This window comes from Mastigoproctus giganteus, chromosome 14, assembly GCF_048544385.1.
Source record: "Mastigoproctus giganteus isolate SK-2022 chromosome 14, ASM4854438v1, whole genome shotgun sequence".
In the NCBI taxonomy this organism is placed as follows: domain Eukaryota; kingdom Metazoa; phylum Arthropoda; class Arachnida; order Uropygi; family Thelyphonidae; genus Mastigoproctus; species Mastigoproctus giganteus.
This window is the reverse complement of record NC_143588.1, coordinates 85,989,086-86,011,070: the sequence shown is the minus strand read 5'-3', so window position 1 is coordinate 86,011,070 and position 21,985 is coordinate 85,989,086. Positions and strand designations below refer to the sequence as shown.

The 21,985-nt window shown below is 36.4% G+C and overlaps 1 protein-coding gene across 1 annotated transcript in view; it reads right to left on the bottom strand.

Annotated features, from left to right (window-relative positions):
• LOC150075318 (structural maintenance of chromosomes flexible hinge domain-containing protein 1-like) overlaps positions 1 to 21,985 on the bottom strand; it is a 736,477-nt gene that overhangs the window by 627,191 nt on the left and 87,301 nt on the right. The window contains exons 10-12 of the mRNA XM_090388445.1: positions 14,337 to 14,551; positions 10,146 to 10,156; positions 3,032 to 3,197 (exon numbers count right to left, since the gene is read on the bottom strand). Of these exons, the coding sequence (XP_090244571.1) occupies positions 3,032 to 3,197; positions 10,146 to 10,156; positions 14,337 to 14,551 (392 nt within the window). The remainder of the gene's footprint in view (positions 1 to 3,031; positions 3,198 to 10,145; positions 10,157 to 14,336; positions 14,552 to 21,985) is intronic.

Here is a 21,985-nt window from a genome sequence, read left to right as displayed (position 1 = left end):
ATCTATTTGCAGGGATTCAAAAGAAAAAGAAAAACAAAAAAAATAATAATAAACACACGGATCAATGTAATGCAAATTAATTTGTATGTATAACTGATATTAAATATTAAATCAAAATTAATGCTAGTAGCATGGCAAAACTGTTGAGCAAAAAATAATAAATTAAATAATGATTAATCAACAGAGAGGGAGAGAAGAAAAGGTGAGACTAAAAATTGTAGCAGAAAATCTCCAAATAATTTAGAAAATCCAATTCAAAATAATAAGTCAATTTTAAAATTTAGAGCCAATTACATAAGAAAATAGCGGCACCGCCCCTCGTAAGGTGCCAGTTCCGAATTACGTGAAATATCACAAATAGAGACTAAACTAACAACAATAAAATAAAACCAAAATAAAAAAATTAAATTGACCATTATGCCCCATATCAACAGAGGACCACAAGGCCGCATTTCAATCACTAGACAAATCGCCACAAACGAAGACCAGTCTGCCACCTGATACCCAATCGAACTGCCAATGCAGAGGATTTGAATAGCGGTGGTCCTTATGCAGCGAAAAATAAAAATATAGAACAGACAGACTAGCACTCCAGCGCGGACTGGTCCTTCGATCGGTTCGCCTTTGCAGCGATTCCCTGACCATTATTGGCCTTGTGGTCCTCCGCTGATATGGGGCATAATGGTCAGTCTAATTTTGTTATTTTGGTTTTTATTTTATTGTTGTTAGTTTAGTCTCTATTTGTGATATTTCACGTAATTTGGAACTGGCACCTTACGAGGGGGGGGTGCGCTAAATTCTTATGTAATTGGCTCTAAATTTTAAAATTTACTTATTATTTTGAATTGGATTTTCTATATTATTTGGAGATTTTCTGCTACAATTTTTAGTCTAACCTTTTCTTCTCTCTCCCTGTTGATTAATCATTATGTTAATTTATTTTTTCCCACAAGAGTTTTGCCATGCTACTGACATTAATTTTGATTTAATATTTAATATCAGTTATACATTGAGCATCATGTGGAGGAATGTGCATTTTGCTGCCTCTAATGATAGCTTTATATTTATTTTCTTAATTTTAGTATCATGTTTTGTACCTTTTTTTATTTTTTTAACTACTTCATTATGCTAATATATATATATATATATATATATATATTACTAAAAATACTTTGTTAAAGGTAAGCATCATATGGCATGATTTGCATATAAGGAATGGAAGGTAAAACAGTGGAATTTGCAGCTAGCAACGTGGTGCTCCCTTTGGAACAATACATTTCTGTTGTCAGCTGTTATCATCAAAAAGATAATTCCATGGCTGCCCTCAAAGCCTACAGAAGAGAACAAAGAATGCAAAAAGTAAAGGTAATTGCTCAGTTTAATCCTTGTAGGCTCTGATATCAAAGTTTGAACAGACTAGATATATTACTAATAAAAAATGAAAAGGTCATCCCTCGATACTGCACTCTCCTAAGGTAGAGTGCAGTATATTACTAATAAAAAATGAAAAGGTCATCCCTCAATACTGCATTCTCCTAAGGTAGAAACCATTGCCAATATTAATCCAACTGTAAAAGAATTATCCCCAACTTCATCTCTTAGGAGAATGCAGTTCAAGAGAAGTCAAGATATTTAAAAATTCTCAAGACATACATATTCAAAACAATGACCAAGATCTAGAAACTGATTCCTTATAAGTTTAAAACAGTTCAAGAGTTGTTGCTGTTCTAATCCAGATCTATATGGATTGCACACACCTGAGTATTATTCAACTTCAATAAGATGAACAATGGCTATATTGCATTTTATGGTTTGATGATGTTTACTTTTACTTAATGGTGCAGTTAATACATAACTGTATTGTGTGGGCTGAAGAAAACCCACATACAATGAATAACAAACCATTACACAATGAGAAGGCAAAACTAACATGAGGTTTCATATACCTCCACTTACAAAACTGAACTTTTTTTTTTTTTTTGATGAAATTGTTATTGGATTGTTACTTTCTTATTGTATTTATCAATGTACAGATCCAATATTTAATAAAGCTTGGTTTTGGAATATAAAACTTAGGTTCATCTGAGAAGTTTGGGATTAAGACTATTAAAAACCATCAAATACAGACATTCCCTTATTTAAGGATGTGATTTAAAATGTTGCCATTCCTTACTTCAGATGGGGCGGGAAGAAAGGTAATCCTTCAACAGGACAAAACATCCCTACCGGAGATGGAGAGAATTCATTATGAACAAAACATTCTGATGGAAGAAACATCATAATTTCATTACTTGAATGAATCGGAGCTGTTATTGATTCAGTGGGACACTGTTTTGAGCAATATTTGTAGCCATGTAAATTAAGGACCCACAATAACACTTGGCTATTGTGTTTTCTTGAGTGTAGATTAATATGTTTACATTTACATAATTTTATATTAATTTGATAAATTTGCAACCACTTTGCACTATGAATAAAATTAATTGAACACAAACTAAATTAAAAACATTTAACTAAAAATAAAACTGCTCAAGCCACACAATATTTTCAAGGAAACTTATTTCCTTCTTTCCTTATCTTTAATTACCTTAATATTCATTTAAATAATTATAAGCATAATATAGTAACATCATCATAAAATGCTGGGGTGTGTAAAATGATTTCGACTATATCTACTAAAGTTGTAAAACTATAGTTTCCATCACTGGATATATGTTCCAGCCTCTATCATAGCAAATTACTTCATATTGTAAACATTTCTCACTTGAAATGATTCTTTCCATTTCCTTTTCTCCTTCTCATCCCTGCTCCAAGTTTGTGTGCTAGCACTGTTATCCACAAAGAATAAGGCCATTCTGCCAAGTCCTGTCATGGTATTTTCAATGATGTTGTTTTCCATTATTTCAGGGGTTTAATAATTTTTATAATTTTGATTATGATCAACAGTATCACAATGCAGTACAATCCCATTCTCGCACTCTTAATATGAAAGCATGCATATCCTGATCAGAAGTAGATTAACTTTACTTACCTATTATAACATTCAAGGGGTATATTCCTGCCCTTCTTTGGAGGTGAGCACCAGTCAAATTCATCTATTGTTGTATATGGTATTAACCTTCCATTCCAGTAACATTCAAATATTGGCCTTTTACCTCTAGCTGGTCGCACATCATTATGAAAATAGTCATGGTCATCTTCTGGATCTGAAAATATTAGTATTAGTATTAGCAGTGACAAATGATGCAAGAAAGCAAGCTTATACAGCATCAGCCAAAAAAAAAAAAAAATTCCCACATCACTTGTCCATCCTGCCAATATCTCAAAAATAAGCAAAGAAATCTGCGAAACTTTCAGCATAAAAAAAAATATAATGGAAATAAAAAAAAAAAAAATTTTTTCCATAAAATTTAAAATTAATTTTGATGAAATATAAAGTAAACTAATTAAGCCAATTAGAAAACAATAATAAAATTTATTAACCAGTGTCACATTCTATTCACCTTTACTTTAAGTATATATATGCTAATAATAAATGATGTACTTAATTTTTTTTATTATCATTGAGCATTCCTTTAAAATAGTGGAAAATCTTTTAAAAGTACAGGTAACTTGAATTTAGCAGTGTGAGACAAACTATGAATCAATGGACACATCAAATACAAACTCAAAATTCACATATAAATGTAATTAAAATTTAAAGCATCAAGTCTTTACTGAGACACATTCATTATTATAATATAGCAGAGGAAATCTGGGTTCATCCTAACTGAGAAACTAAATATTCATCCTAACAAATAAATTTAACATATAAAATGCTGATTTATTGAGCTTCTGCTGGTTGATTTCCTATTTAGCTCAATATATTTGTCCCATCTCTCCCCACACCCTTTTCTAAATACTTCAGAAGCCAGTGTTCGAGAAACTAATTAAGATAAATTGAATGGAGATTGATGATTTAAGATACCTTGAATGAAATTTATTGGCTTAGTGTTGGATGAAAAATGATGTAGTAGTAGTAGTAGTAGTAGTGGCATGTGATGCAAGAAAGCAAGTGTATGAGCTTATGCAGCATAAGCCAAAAAAAAAAAAAATTCACACCATTCCCTCCAAATGCCTGTCCAGTTCCTCTTTAAATTTATTCAACCTATCAACTTCCACAACGACAGATGGAAGTTTGTTCCAGCAATTAACCACCCACTGGCTAAAGGCAAATTTACGCACATCTTTTCTACATCTGTCCTTTCTTAATTTGAATTTATGCCCCCTTAGGTTCGTAATCTGAACAAGTGGAAGGATCCCATCAGAATTCAGCGTGCTCAACCCATTCAAGGCCTTATACACCTCAATCAGATCACCTCGCATGTGCCTAGTCTCCAGCTGCTGCAATTTGCAGAACTTAAGCCTCTCCTGGTAAGAGGATCCCTTCATCCCCCTCACCAATCTTGTTGCCCTTCTCTGTACACGCTCAAGCAAATCTACATCCTTCCTAAAATGAGGCCTCAAGACCTGCACGCCGAACTCAAGGCATGGCCTGACCATTGCCTTATACAGAGGGGCAATCACCTCCTTTTCCCTGCTAACAAAATTCCTGTATATCATTGACAACACCCCATGACCTGCCCTGGCAGCCTGTCTGCATTACTCAGAAAAATTCATATCTGACTGCACAATTACTCCCAGGTCTTTTTCATTTTCTACCTCCTTAAATGTAGTACCACACAGTTGGTACGTTTCTCTGGGGTTACTTCTACCCATATGTAGTACTCTGCATTTTTCAATGTTAAACTTCAGTTGCCACTTCTCAGCCCATCTGCCCAAATTTTCTAGATCCTGTTGCAGTAACACACTGCCATTACTGTCATTAACAACCTTTGTATCATCTGCAAACTTCAATACTAAGCCTGAAATACCTTCATCAATATCATTGATAAATATACAAAACAACAGTGGACCCAACACCGAACCCTGTGGGACTCCACTAATAACATTAGTCCACAAAGAGCAGCACCCACTGATTACCACCCTCTGTCTTCTCCCACTTAACCATCCTTTTATTCATTGTAGCAACTTACCCTTAATACCATTCTGCTCCAATTTGTACAATAGTATTCCATGCACAACAGTGTCAAAAGCTTTCCAAAAGTTTTCAAATGAGTACAATGAACAATTGTACAGAGAAATAGAGTGGGCTATTAAATCGGAATGTCTTATAAGAATGGGGGATTTTAACTTCCCAGATATTGACTGGAACTTGTGGGTTGGTCACTCCCACACTAGTCAGACTTTTGTGGATTTATTGGATGATTGTTTTCTGCAGCAGCATGTTCGAGAGGCAACCAGAGAAAGTAATACTCCTGATCTGGTTATCAGCAGTGATCATTCATGTATTAAGAATTTGCAGATAAAGGAACCACTAGGTGGCAGTGATCACAGTGTACTGATGTGGGATTTACTTAAAGATTTAATTACCATCAGGGGCAAAGGAAAGGGTTTTTGCTTCCGTAAAAGTGAGTACAGTGGTCTTCGACAGTTTTTAAATTCTGTACAGGGGGATAAACTGACGATGTTACCAACAGTAAATTCTAAGTGGGAAGCATTCAAGGAATTAATCGTGGATGCTACTAAAAGTTTCATACCTATTAAGAAATATTGTTCAAGGTTTAAGCATAATTGGTTATCTAATGAACTAATGAGACTCGTGACAGAGAACAAAAATGCATGGGATGCATATTACTTAATTACTCTAACACATCCCATATACCCACCAGAATATATGGGATGCATATATTCGGCCCTGGAAAGATTGTGCAAGGCTCAAGGGATGGAATTTTTTTCAGCCTGGACTGTACTTGTTAACAGGAGAGACTGCTTCTACAGGGATGGGATACACTTAAATAGAAAAGGTGCAAGAATATTTGCTGATGCTATTGAGGCAGTGTTAGGTGGGTCGGAAAACTGATAGCTTGGGGGGATACAAGGACTAATAGTTTAACAGTAGCCGTAGGCAGAGGTGAAGGTGATTCTTGCACAACTTCTATTAGAATAAGTAGCGACCTGGAGCGAGGGGTGTTGTGGGTTTCAGGGACGGATAGCAGTCATCGTGAAACAGGTGGGTATATGGGATGTGTTAGAGTAATTAAGAATAGGTGCATGTATACTTGCATGTATACCAATGCTAGAAGTATAGTAAATAAATTTGATGAATTTGAAGTGTTGGTCAAGACATCAAAGGCGGATATTGTTGGAATATCAGAGACGTGGTGTCACACAGATATAAGGAATGCCGAACTGGAATTTGGGGAGTACAATTTGTACAGAAAGGATAGACAGGATAGGAAGGGAGGAGGTGTTATGCTGTTAATAAAGAAAAACATAAAATCAAAAGAAGTGCATCCAGTTGATATAGATGAACAGTGCACTGTTGAGTCAGTTTGGTGTGACATAAGCACTGCGAAAGCAAAAATAAGAGTAGGAGTGTGTTATAGGCCTAATGACTTGAATGAGTACAATGAACAATTGTACAGAGAAACAGAGTCGGCTAGTAAATCGGAATGTCTTATAATGGGGGGGGATTTTAACTTCCCAGATATTGACTGGAACTTGTGGGTTGGGCACTCACACACTAGTCAGACCTTTGTGGATTTATTGGATGATTGTTTTCTGCAGCAGCATGTTCGAGAGGCAACCAGAGAAAGTAATACTCTTGATCTGGTTCTCAGCAGTGATCATTCATGTATTAGGAATCTGCAGATAAAAGAACCACTAGGTGGCAGTGATCACAGTGTACTGACGTGGGATTTACTAAAAGATTTAACTACTATCAGGGGTAAAGGAAAGGGTTTTTGCTTCTGTAAAGACGAGTACAGTGGTCTCCGACAGTTTTGAAATTCTGTACAGTGGGATCAACTGACGATGTTACCAACAGTAAATTCTAAGTGGGAAGCATTCAAGGAATTAATCGTGGATGCTACTAAAAGGTTCATACCTATTAAGAAATATTGTTCAAGGTTTACGCCTAAATTGTTGTCAAATGAACTAATGAGACTCGTAACAGAGAAGAAAAATGCATGGGATGCATATAAATTATCAAGCGACTCAGAAGCATATGGCAGATATAAGTTAATCTGTAATCAGGTCACAAAGGAGGTTCGGCAGGCGAAGGCAGATTACGAGAAATCCTTGGCAAAAGATGCTAAGAAAAACAGCAAGGATTTCTTTACTTATATAAACTCTAAAAGGAAGGGGATGAATCTGATTGGTCCACTTGACATCGATGGTTCGACTGTTGATGATCCTGCTCAGATAGCAAACAAACTGAATGAGTATTTTGCATCTACATTCACATGTGAAGAATTATTAACGTTGAAAATAGCAGAAGGTTATCAAATTGTAGCAAGATACTTAATGATTTTGTAATAACCGAGAGCAAAGTGGAAGAGAAATTGTTGAAGTAAAACGTAAGAAAAGCACCTGGAGTGGATGGGATCTGTCCAGTTATATTAAAGGAGACTGGCAAAGCAACTAAGCAAACCTTAGCCATAATTATGAGAGCATCCTTGGACTAAGGGTAGGTTCCCACGGACTGGAGATGTGCAAATGTATCCCCAATTCACAAAGGGGGGATCGAAGGGTGACACGAGTAATTACAGACCAGTTAGTTTAACTTCTGTTCCGGGTAAAATAATGGAGTCACTGGTTAAAGATGCATTGCAGGATCATCTAGACAAGACTGCAGCAATAATTCAGACACAGCATGGGTTTGTTAAGGGAAAGTCTTGTCTGACTAATTTGATAGGATATTATGATGTGGTTACAAAGGAACTGGATGCAAAAAATAATTTTGATATCATACATTTGGATTTCAGGAAAGCTTTTGACACTGTTGCGCATGGAAGACTATTGTACAAATTGGAGCAGAATGGTATTAAAGGTAAGTTGCTACAATGGATAAAAGGATGGTTAAGTGCTAGAAGACAGAGGGTGGTAATCAATGGGTGCTGCTCTTCTTGGACTAATGTTATTAGTGGAGTCCCACAGGGTTCGGTGTTAGGTCCACTGTTGTTTTGTATATTTATCAATGATATTGATGAAGGTATATCAGGCTTAATGTCGAAGTTTGCAGATGATACAAAGGTTGGCAGGGTTGTTAATGACAGTAATGGCAGTGTGCTACTGCAACAGGATCTAGATAATTTGGGCAGATGGGCTAAGAAGTGGCAACTGAAGTTTAACCTTGACAAATGCAAAGTACTACATATGGGTAGAAGTAACCCCAGAGAAACGTACCAACTGTGTGGTACTACACTTAAGGTGGTAGAAAATGAAAAAGACCTGGGAGTAATTGTGCAGGCAGATATGAAGTTTTCTGAGCAATGCAGACAGGCTGCCAGGGCAGGTCATGGGGTTTTGTCAATGATATATAGGAATTTTGCTAGCAGGGAAAAGGAGGTGATTATCCCTCTGTATAAGGCAATGGTCAGGCCACGGCTTGAGTACTGCGTACAGGTCTGGAGGCCTCATTTTAGGAAGGATGTAGATTTACTTGAGCGTGTACAGAGAAGGGCAACAAGATTGGTGAGGGGAATGAAGGGATCCTCTTACCAAGAGAGGCTTAAGTTCTGCAAATTGCAGTGGCTGGACACTAGGCACTTGCGCGGTGATCTGTCCGAGGTATATAAGGCCTTGAATGGGTTGAGCACGCTGAATTCTGTTGGGATCCTTCCACTTGTTCAGATTACGAATCTAAGGGGGCATAAATTCAAATTAAGAAAAGATAGAGGTAGAATAGATGTGCAGAAATTTTCCTTTAGCCAGCGGGTGGTTAATTGCTGGAACAAACTTCCATCTGTCGTTGTGGAAGTTGATAGGTTGAATAAATTTAAGGAGGAACTGGACAGCATTTGGAGGGAATGGTGTGATTTTTTTTGGCTGATGCTGCATAAGCTCATACATTTGCTTTTCTTGCATCACATGCCACTACTACTACTACTACTACTACTATATAAATTATCAAGCGACTCAGAAGCCTATGGCAGGTATAAGCTGGTCTGTAATCAGGTCACAAAGGAGGTTAGGCAGGCGAAGGCAGATTATGAGAAATCCTTGCAAAAGATGCTAAGAAAAACAGCAAGGATTTCTTTACTTATATAAACTCTAAAAGGAAGGGAATGAATCTGATTGGTCCACTTGACATCGATGGTTCGACTGTTGATGATCCTGCTCAGATAGCAAACAAAACGAATGAGTATTTTCCATCTACATTCACACATGAGGAATTATTAAGGTTTGAAAATGGCAGAAGGTTATTAAATTGCAGCAGGATACTTAATGATTTTGTAATAACTGAAAGCAAAGTGGAGGAGAAATTGTCGAAGTTAAACATACGAAAAGCACCTAGGGTGGATGGGATCCATCCAGTTATATTAAAGGAGGTGGCAAAGCAACTAAGCAAACCCTTAGCCATAATTATGAGAGCATCCTTGGACTCAGGGGTGGTTCCCACTGACTGGAGATGTGCAAATGTATCCCCAATTCACAAAGGGGGATTGAAGGGTGACACGAGTAATTACAGACCAGTTAGTTTAACTTCTGTTCCGGGTAAAATAATGGAGTCACTGGTTAAAGATGCATTGAAGGATCATCTAGACAAGACTGCAGCAATAATTCAGACACAGCATGGGTTTGTTAAGGGAAAGTCTTGTCTGACAAATTTGATAGGATATTATGATGTGGTTACAAAGGAACTGGATGCAAAAAATAATTTTGATATCATATATTTGGATTTCAGGATAGCTTTTGACACTGTTGCACATGGAAGACTATTGTACAAATTGGAGCAGAATGGTATTAAGGGTAAGTTGCTACAATGGATAAAAGGATGGTTAAGTGGGAGAAGACAGAGGGTGGTAATAAATGGGTGTTGCTCTTCGTGGACTAATGTTATTAGTGGTGTCCCACAGGGTTCGGTGTTAGGTCCACTGTTGTTTTGTATATTTATCAATGAAATTAATGAAGGTATATCAGGCTTAATGTCGAAGTTTGCAGATGATACAAAGGTTGGCAGGTTATTAATGACAGTAATGGCAGTGTGCTACTGCAACAGGATCTAGATAATTTGGGCAGATGGGCTAAGAAGTGGCAACTGAAATTTAACCTTGACAAATGCAAAGTACTGCATATGGGTAGAGGTAACCCCAGAGAAACGTACCAACTGTGTGGTACTACACTTAAGGTGGTAGAAAATGAAAAAGACCTGAGAGTAATTGTGCAGTCAGATATGAATTTTTCTGAGTAATGCAGACAGGCTGCCAGGGCAGGTCATGGGGTTTTGTCAATGATATATAGGAATTTTGCTAGCAGGGAGAAGGAGGTGATTGTCCCTCTGTATAAGGCAATGGTCAGGCCACGCCTTGAGTACTGCGTACAGGTCTGGAGGCCTCATTTTAGGAAGGATGTAGATTTACTTGATCTTGTACAGAGAAGGGCAACAAGATTGGTGAGGGGAATGAAGGGATCCTCTTACCAAGAGAGGCTTAAGTTCTGCAAATTGCAGTGGCTGGAGGCTAGGCACCTGCACTGTGATCTGATTGAAGTGTATAAGGCCTTGAATGGGTTGAGCACGCTGAATTCTAATGGGATCCTTCCACTTGTTCATGATTACGAACCTAAGGGGACATAAATTCAAATTAAGAAAAGACAGATGTAGAATAGATGTGCGGAAATTTGTCTTTAGCCAGTGGGTGATTAATTGCTGGAAAAAACTTCCATCTGTCGTTGTGGAAGTTGATAGGTTGAATAAATTTAAGGAGGGACTGGACAGGCATTTGGAGGGAATGGTGTGATTTTTTTTTTTTTTTTTTTTTTTTGGCTGATGCTGCATAAGGTCATACACTTTCTTTCTTGCATCACATGCCACTACTACTACTACTACTTTTGTTTTAGCCACATTCTTCTTTAGTCTGAAATCCTTACTAACTCTGCATAACTGATTAAGGTTTTCTGCTAAATCTTTGGGATCGTGGCTTATGATCACAATGTCACCTGCAAATCGTAAATGGTGTAGGTACACTCCATTCACATTGACTCCTTTCTGCAACCAGTCCAATCATCTGAAAACTTCCTCAAGGGCAGCAGTAAATAACTTCAGAGATATTGTGTCTCCTTGTCAAACTCCTTTCTCAATTTTAAATTTGCTACTGTCTTTGTCTAGTCTAATAAAGGAGATAGCATTCTCATATATTTTTTCAAAATAATAATGTATGGGATGTCTATGCTTTTTCTTTCCAGTGCCCGAAACATTGCCTTATGCTGTATGGGATGTCTATGCTTTGTCTTTCCAATGCCCAAAACATTGCCTTATGCTGTATGGAGTCAAATGCCTCTTCATAATCCACAAATGCCAGGCATAATGGTGTTTTATATTCATTTGCTTTCTCCATTAGCTGTGATATTACATGAAGATGATCCATAGTTGAGAATCCTGTCCTAAAGCCAGCTTGTTCTTTTGGTTGATTCTAATCAAGTATTCTTTCTAATCTGTTAATGATGATTCTTGTGTACAAAAAACTTGTAGATGTGGGATAACAAGCTAATTGGTCTATAATTTCCAATTTCTGATTTATCTGTTTAACATACTAAATGAAATCAAAACTTTTTAACATATTAAATTAATATTTATGCTGAGAAAGTATGTTTTTGTTTTGCTGTATAAGATATATGTTAAAATATAGCTTATATTAATATTATTAGAAGGATAGTTATATAACAAAAATAAACAAATTTTAGTTAAGTTAATAAGCCTGTCTAGAAAGGAAGTATTAGAGAAAGTTATTTATTCAAATTTGATTAAAACGTCTGAAAGGTAAAAAAAAAAAAAAACACTGTATTAATAAAACCTATGCCAATTTTGAATATGTATATAACTTGTATCTTTTTCTTTTTAAATATACTGTTGCTTTCTTTAAAAAAAGAAGTCTCATTAATTACTTAGATAGATATAACAGAAAATTCAACCAAGTGGTATACTTAGGTAACAAGAACCTATGTTAATTAAGTGAGGAAACCATAGACTTAACCAAAAAAGGGACAAAAATATTTATAAATAACCTTCATATAATTATTTTCTTATGTTAAAAGGAGTGCAATTATTGTTTTTTTTTTTGTCCTAAAGAATTGTTTTAGTGTGACTGTAAATAATGTTGTATCTGGATGACTTACATAAGAAAAATCTTTTTTTTTTTTTATATAAGGGGGGAGGGATTTTTATTATTTTTTTTTCATATATATAACGGCATACATGCATACCAGAGATGAATAATACAACCATTACATTCAGTTTCCATTTGTCACTATATCCAGTTTCTAGTAAGCATTCCTTATCATTTTGAACTGGCAAAATATTTCTTGTCCATGGTAAGCAAGTTTTTACTAAACTTAGCAGTGGCACTGAAAATAAATGAGGAAAGGAGCTATCAGCTGTATGAACTATATAGTTATTCACTGGCTACCTCTCTAAATCCTGAAAAGGCTCACAAACATATACTATATGGCCAAACGTATTATGATACATACATAATATTATGTATTATGTTACAATAAGAGCTTTCAATTCAAAAACCTATTAACTGTTAAGGATACCTCTGGCAATAACAGCTTCTTTCCTGACATACCAACTTCAAGCACGAACAGGCTAGAATTCACAATCATTCATTCCTCCTGCAAAGCAACTGCCAGAGCCAATTTGAAAGGTTACCTTGGCCACAGCACAATCCAGTATTCCTATTCATCTCACAGTGTTCAATGGGGTTGATATCCCAGTTATGAGCCAGCCAGTTCAACTTTTCAAGACCATTATTAACAAACTAATCCTGTATGATCTCACTGTATGGTACAGAGCAATATTGCTAATACTGACAGGGCCCAGTTTAGTACAACTATGCATTATTAGACTGTGATGGTGTAGTAATGCATAATTGACCAAAACATCCCAAGTTTTTCCACTACTCCACTGCAATTTTGCATTGGTAACTGTGATATTGGACTTATGCCCTATATCAGCAAGATATTGAACCCAATGCTATCAGGAACATCCATCAGTACAACAATCTCCCAATGGATGGTCAATGTGCTAAGAGATATCTCTGTGGGCCCTTGAACATGACATATTCCACAGATGACTTACACAAGGAACAAATTATCCTGTTAATGGTTGATTAAAAACAATTATAAGTTTTATAAGGGCATCCAGACCTTATTTTCCTTTGAGGTGTCACCCACACTCTTCCACTTTTGAATAATATCAACCACAGTGAATTTTGAGAAGTTCACACAAATTGTTGTTAAGTATACAGAAAGGTTAGTGATGTTTCAGCTAGCCACCATCCCACAATGAAAGTCTTTACATTGAAAATCTTTAAATAAATAAAATAAATTTCCATGTATTCTTGATACAATCAAGGCAAAAGAGTTAAGTTCTGATCCACAACACATCCTGGCTTCTCACATACTAATGATAGACAAGCAGGCAGGTCCAGAAAATTTATACTGATACATCTTGAGCTGCATGCATGTGTGGGGAAGTTTTGGCACTGTATTTGTGGAAGGATGTCAGTTTGGGTTTAGTTAGAATTAGTTTTGGTTATATAGTATACTTTGGAAATCACATCAAATTAACATGTTCACCGCTACCTAAATATGAGAAACTCATTCAATGTGCTTTAATTTTCAGAATGCTGAAAAAATCAACATTCCAACATCTCCAACACTCAAAAAATTTGCACATAATGGTTGAAAATTAAGTTTGAAATTTATTGCTAAAAGCGAATAGTTACTTTTGTGCCGAGCTGTAAATCAGAACATATCTTAAAATTTTATAAAAAGTCTATTCACGTACTTAAACTAAAATCAACACAAGCAAAAAACAAATAAAACTGTGCCCAGTTGATAAACAAAAGCCAAGAATTGCTGCAAAGCATTCAATCAGTGTACCGAGATTGAATAGTTGTTAATTTCATATGCCTTAATGTTTACAGCACTCACTGAATGACCACTAAGAATGACCACTTGTGTTTGTTATGGCACACCATTCAGGTGCATTGTGGTACATCACTCTTAGTGCTGTTTCATGCTGTTTCAGGAAATGCATAAAGGAACATGTTAAGCAAGTTAATTACTTAACATGTTAAGTAATTAACTAAAGCAAGTTAATTACTTAAAGTAAAATTAATAGTATTTGCAATTCCTGCCTAAATCAATATTAATTACATTTTTCATCCATTAAATTAATAATAAGAAATAAACAATTACTGATTTTTAATTTAGTAATTAACATTTACTCACTTCGTGGATCTGCAGCATCTAGTGGATATGTTTCTTGGTCATATTTAAATGGATGATAGCGAAGAATTCCTTCTACTATTCTTGTTCCATCAACTATTGCTCTAAAATCAAATGTGCTTTCTGCACTCCTTATAAACTGAGTTTGAAGATCATAATCAATATCTCGAAGATAAGTAATCTTTGGTGCAACATTTTTCTGATATAACTTAACCTTTAAAATACAACACAAATATTACAAAGACAGCAGGCAAGAAATATTTTATATATTTTTGTTAAAACAGTAAATACTTATTAAAACAACTTTACACACATAACTCTAACAGGTAAATCTGTAAAATTGTATATCTTTAAGTGTCGACCTCCATAAGTCAGTATTAGAAACAAAACTGCAAGCTTAGACTAATGATTTTGTGACTAGTAAAACTCTTTGGTTTACATTCTGCCATAAAACAATATAATACTAAAACATTCTTGTATAATGACAAATGTCAACAATAATTAACTATTAATTATAATAAATTTCATAAAACTATTAACAAATATTAATTCATAACAAATAAACTGATTTTGTAAATCCACTCTGCATATCTTTGTTCCTTTCTTTTAATATAATTCCCAAGAAAAAAAGTTTCAGGGACTCATAAATGCTCTAAGAGAATGAGAACAAGGAAGAAACAATTTGATTTTGAATTTGTGAAAATTGTAATTTCAGAAGACACTTGAGAGAATTTAAGTGGAGAGATGAGACAAAATCATAGTCCACTGGATGAGTTTATAGATAACAATAAAAAAATGCTGGCTGATTGCTGCATATAATCAGTTCCTGAGGCTTGTCACAGACATTCTTGTAGGTGTGACAGGTTTGCTGATATTTTGTCTACTGACTCACATCCAAATCCTCTGCTTGCACCTTCATGATAATGGGACTGTTAGTAATTCTGGGTATACTTCCCATGTTCCAGACCTGAAACACTGCACCTAGCACTGGAGGTGACCATCCAGATGTGAACCAACATAAGCAGGAGTCGATGTATCGCATCCACATCACAGAGAGGTGTGTCGTCCCACTGTGTCACCAGGCAATACTAGGTAGCAAACGGCTCTCATTATCCTATGCAATTCCACACCCTGCTTTGTACATGCATGAAGTGATGAAACCCATGTTTAGTCTCCAGGGCAAAGCTCCAGCAACCCTCATTGCTTCCATCATACAGTATGAGTAATGTATTTTGAGGTTATGAGCATCAAGGCAAGATTCAGCATTCCTTATATTTTGAAGGCATATCTCAAAAACGGTTTTTGCACACCAGCCACCAGAAAGCCCACTGGATCAGACCTATTGGTAACTCCCTAGGAGGCATCTCGATTAGTTAGTGTATAATCTTGCCGCCTCTACTCTGCCAGCTAGTGACCGGAGGGAACTAGAGTAGTGTGTATGTAAGGAGCATTGTTGAGGGCAGATCAAACTGATCTGCAAAAAGACCCAAACCTCCCAAAAGTAAGTCCCACTTACTTTTTCTGACAGAATCCCAATTATCATTGTTTCTACAATTAGCAGTTAAAAAATCCAAATTAAAAGTTGCCTCAATTACTCATCTCAGTTTTCTCAATTATTCACTTTATGATTCCTATTTCTTCAGAGCTGGTACTTGTGCATGTGACCACTACTGTTATTTGCTGTCAGAGATTTCCAAATTTGGAAATCACCTCCTTAAAAATCTCTCTACCGCATTCCATCAAATTCATCACTTGCCTCTATCATTCTCCGAACTCCACTAATTATTCTCAACTCTTTGACCCAAATCTGATATATGCTTTCTTTGGAACCCAATTTTTTCTAATCTAACTTTCCAAACAGTGGGTAATTTTCCTTAATGATTTTAATGTTCACAACACCAACTGGCTTCGGTTTTCAAGTTGAACAAACCCAGATGGTCAAGATGCCAAGGCTTTTACAATTACTAATGACCTCACTCAGCTTGTTCATCTACCTACCAGGAAACCAGACTATCCTAATCACACACCCCCAACACTCTTGATATTTTTCTCAAAAGCAATCCTTCAAAGAACAGAGTCAATGTTAGTGGTCCTCTAGACACTTCAAATCACAACTTTATTATGGTCTTTCTATTCTTCTGATCCCAATCTTTGCTGAGCCTGTATCACTGAAATTAACCTTGTAGGGATGAAGTCCTATATTCCATATTCCACCCTAAAACCTTGTCCTTTTATTTAAACCACAGTTTTCCAATTAATGTGCTAAGGCTTTTCAAAATAAAAAAGTAGTACATAGCAAATGGCTTGTAAGAAAATCTCCAGCTTCATTGTTTGCTTACACTAAAGCTCATAACAACTGTAAAACAGTTCTAATCTGAAACTGTTTTCCTACTCTTTTACTAAGAGTATAAAACTTGCTTCCTGTACAAATGGTAGTCTAGCAATGTGGTTCTTATCAAAACTGCTGGCTGCAACTTCGTCTGTCTATACTCTCAACTCTGATATAATCTGATAGTTTGAAGATAATGCCATCTTACCAACAGCCTACTTTTCTTCTAACTCTTTTATTGATGACCTTCATACACCTCTTCCTACCATACCCAGTACAATACTCAATGCCTCCTGTTCTTCCGACAGAAGAATTCTGAACAATCTTGATGCAACGAAAGCTCCAAGTCCTGATTACACTTCACTTGTTCTCAAAACCTGTGCTAATGAACTTCCTCCTGCCTTTTTACACTTTCTTATTCCACTGGTGTTTTTCCTTCTGCTTAGATTTTTGCTCATATTCAGCCAGTCCCTAAAAAGGATGACAAATCTCACCCATTCAATTATTGCCTTATTGCAATTACCTCTACTCTTTCCACAGTAAAAGAAATCCAACTGTCAACTCTTAAACTATCTTGAAATTTCCCATCTGATTAATAATCGGCAATATGGATTCAATCAGCGTAACTCAATTGGTGATATACTGGCTTGTGTTACTCACCTTTGGGAAAATTTGACGAAAAAGTTTGGTGAAACTCAAGAAGCTGCTCTTGATATATCTAAAACTTTTAATTGTCTTTGGCATAGTCTACTAAACAAGCTTCCATCTAATAGATTGCCGACTGTTTTTTTGCAACTAGGCATCCAATTTTCTCTCTGAACATTCATTGCAAATGATAGTAGATGGCTCTCTGTCTTCTAACTCCTCCACTAACGCTGCTGCATCCCAAGGTTCAGTTCTTTCTCCCACTTTTCTTTCTTTCTTTCTTTCTCTCTCTCTCTCTCTCTTATATATTAATGGCTCTCTTCCAAACTAGAAATCTTATTAATTTTTTTTCTGATGATAGCATGTCACTTTCCACCTTCTAATTTGAGGAACCTTGTTCTGCACATACAGCTTCAACTACTCTCATAGTCATTATATGCTGATCTCCTTAGCCATAATTATGAGAACATCCATAGATTCAGAGGAGGTCACCATGGACTGGACATGTGCAAATATATCCCCCACCATTCACAAAGGGGGATCAAAGGGTGACACGAGTAATTAGACCTGTTACTTCAACTTCTGTTACAGGGGAAAATATTGGAGTCACTGGTTAAACTTTTGGCATTGCAGGTTCATCTAGACAAGACTGCATTTATAGGTGACATAGCATGGGTTTGTTAAGGGGAAATCTTGCCTGACCAATTTAATGGGATCCTAAGATGTGGTCATAAAGGACCTAGATGCAAAAAATAATTTTGATATCATATACTTGGATTTCAGGAAAGCTTTTGATACTGTTGCACATAAAAGACTGCTGTACAAATTGGAGCGGTATAGCATTAAGGGCAAGTTGCTGCTATGAATAAAGGGGTGGTTGAGTGGGAGAAGACAGAGAGTGGTAATCGATAGATGCTGCTCTTCATGGACTAATGTTATTGGTGGAGTCCCCCAGGGTTCAGTGTTGGGACCATTGTTGTTTTCTATATTTATCAATGATATTGATGAAGGTATATCAGGCTTAATGTCCAAGTTTGCAGATGATATAAAGTAGTTGATACATGAGGTCTTGTCAATGATTTACAGGAACTCTACCAGCAGGGATAAGGAGGTGATTATCCCTTTGTATAATGCAAAGGTCAGGCCACACCTTTAGTACTGTATACAGGTCTGGAGGCCTCATTTTAAGAAGGATATAGAGCTGCTGGAATGAGTACAGAGAAGAGCAATGAGATTGGTGAGGGGAACAACAGGGTGCTTTTACCAAGAAAGGATTAAGTTCTGCAAATTGCATCTGGAGACTAGACACCTGCGAGGTGATCTGATTGAGGTGTATAAGGCTTTCAGTAAGCTCACTGCTGATGGATTGTTCTTCTTGCTCAGATTACACACTTGAAGGGGCATAAATTCAAATTGAGGAAAGGCAGTTGCAGAATGGATGTGCAGAAATTTGCCTTTGGTCAGCAAGTGGTTGATTGCTGGAACAAACTTCGGCAGGAACACCTATCCACCTGCCATTGTGGAAGTTGATAGCTTAAATAGATTCAAAGAAAAACTGGACAAAGTTTTGGCATAAATGGATAGATGAAATGGGAATTCCCCCCCCCAGCTGATGCTGTATAAGCTTGCTATCTTGCATCATATGCCACTACCTATTCTAATCCTTCAGTATGGCAAAGAAAACCAGCTTAACTTTCATCTCTCTAAAACAGCGCTGTCCTAATTTTCACAAAAAAAAAAAGAGACTACTAGTCCTTTGTTGATCTTCAATGAACACATTGTGATCACTGAAGATCAGCAAAGTACAGATATGTGATCTTGTCTAAGCAAGATCACATATCTGTACTAGGAATTATTCTAAATTCTGATCTCTCTTAGCATAAGCATATCATAAATATGCTTATGATTCTTCATAAGCATACTATGCTTCTTCAACATACAAAAAAACTCTTTTCTTTTTCACTCTCAGTGTTACTTTTTTTCCCTAAACAACTAATTATTCTGTACAAATCTCAAATCAGCACTACCACGAAATATTGTTCCCATGTGTAGGATGGTGCTCCCAAAACCTCTCTCAAGCTCCTTTACTCCATTCAAAAGAGGGCAGTTAGATTAATTAATGACCTATCTCTAACAAAGTCTCTCCATTCTCTATCTCTTGGACATTCAAATTCTGATGCATGTCTTTTCTATAGATACTTCTATGGGCACCATTCTTCTAAACTGGTATCTATAATTCTCCCACTCTCTTCCAAACCAGTCCAAGCATAGGCTGAAACCAGTCAACATCCATTTACTGCCCAACACTAAGCTGACAGCAAATTTTCCTCATTTATTCCCTCTTTTTCTGTTTTCTGGAACAACTTTCCTTCACAAATATTTCTTGAAAACAACAATCTATAGAAATTTAACTCTAATATCTTCTGTGTTCTCAACCTACAAACCATTCATGGTACAAAGTACTATAGGTTCTAATACCTTTCAAGTTTGGAGTTTTCATAAAAAAACAAAAATTCAAGTGTACTTTAGAAGTCACATGAAATGCACTTTAGAAGTTTCACAGAATATTTTCAAAAGAAAATATTCCGTGAAAATATAGCAGAATGCATCGGTAAAAGAGGTGAATGACTCTTGTAATCACTTTTTTTTTGCACAATATCAAGGAATGTTAAGGAATTGTTTTATGGTTGTGTGCATGTGGAGGGAATGAAAAATGTAAAATCAGTATTCTGAGGTGGGATCAGATATGGAATGATTCATCCAAAGTTAATATGATTTCATAGCAAAAGTCCTCACCTTAAAAAATAACTTCCTAAAAACTCTTGATTTTGTACAAAAAGTGATTAGACTAATCAATGAATACTTTTACTGTCTCATTTATCTGCTTACCACACACAGATAAACTTGGTCTTTTTTTTTTTAAATGAAAATCTCAAACACGATAGGTATTGGAACCTATACTACCTAGTACTTTGCCGACCGGGCTAGCCAGGTGGGTAAAGTACCTGCCTAGCAACCCAAAAGTCGTGGGTTCGAATCCCGCCTTGGGCTTGGATCAAGGTACAGCAAAAACCTTGGGCGGTGCATTATGGCCACAGAAGCCGATGCGCCAACAACTACAAAAAAAAAAAAAAAAAAAAAAAAAACCTAGTACTGCGCATGGGTGATGGTTGAAAAGATGAAAGAAGATATTTGGTGACATTAGTTTTTAAGAGGTACAGAATGAAGTGTGCTGGGAATGGTAGGAGGTGTTTTACCAAGATCATTAATACATGAGTAGGAAGAAAAACAGGATGCTAGCAGGTCAGCTTTATCTTTGGCTGAAGTGGCAATAGAATCATCTGGTTTTGACAGAGGTGGGAGCAGAGATGGGCAAAAGTTGCGACCAATAGCTTTGGAAAGAGACCAGAATTCTCGGCTACCATTAAGACAAAAAGCCAGTTTTCTACTCTTAGCCTGTTAAAAATCTAGTAACTGCTTTACAACTGAAAGAGGTTGTTTATGCATGGGTATGGCACTTCCATCATTTCTACTACCCAGGTAGTATGAATGCATCCTTTTATTCATATCTCATATTGTGAACACCTTCACACTACTTCAAATAAGTAACACTTCTCTGGTAGAGAAGACTTGCTTTACAATTGTTGTGAGCTCTGTGTAGGTAGAATTTGAAACTGAAGATTTGGAAATAAGCCAATTATGATATGCAACATTCTTCTGTTGAACAGCCTTAGTGCATTTATTGGAAAACCAAGGTTTTGATAAAGGACAAGATTTTAAGGTGGAGTGTGGAATAAAGGATTCTATCCCTACAAGAATAATTTCACTGACATGATCTGAGCAAACGTTGACTTCAGAAGTTTTGAAACAGTAATCTGACCAAGGAAAAGAAGAAAAGAAATCTCACAAGTCATTTTGCATTCTTGTAATACCAGACAACACAATCTTGAGAATGGTCATGAGAGAAAGGCTCCATTGAAGAAGAAACCATCAATAAGTTGTGATCTGAGGTGCCTAGAGGACCACTCTCCTCGACTGTGTACTTAGGATTGTTTGTGAGAAAAAGATCAGGCATGTTGGCTGCATGATTAGGACTGCCTGGTATTCTGGTAAGTAAATGAACAATCACTGTAAGGTCATTAGTAATTGTAAAAGCCTCAGAATCTCCACCAGTTGGGTCCATGTGACCAGAAAATGGAAGCCGGCTGGAGTTGCAAACCTTAAAATCACCAAGGAAAATCACCTTACTTTTAGGAAAGTTAGACTGGAGAAAGTCATCACGTTTCAAAGAGCGCCAAGTGATTAGCGGAGTTGGGGAACGATAGAGGTAACAGATGAATATGACAGAATGTGGTAGAGAGATTTTAAGCCAGAGGAGATCGAAAAGAGTAGATTCCAAATTACTAAGAATGTCAGACACGACATATGCACAAGTACCATCTGTGAAGCAAAAGGAATCATACAGCGAATAATTCGGACAACTGAGATGAGCAGTGGTTGAATCAACAGATAACTAGGATTCTGTCAGAAAAAGTACACGGGATTTGGCAAACTGTAAGTGGAAATGGCCATCACTGAGATTAGAACTGAGACCACGTATATTTATGAAATGAATGAGGAATTGTTTGGAGGTTTAGATCTTGTCACAGATACATTTGTTCTATTAGTTTCACA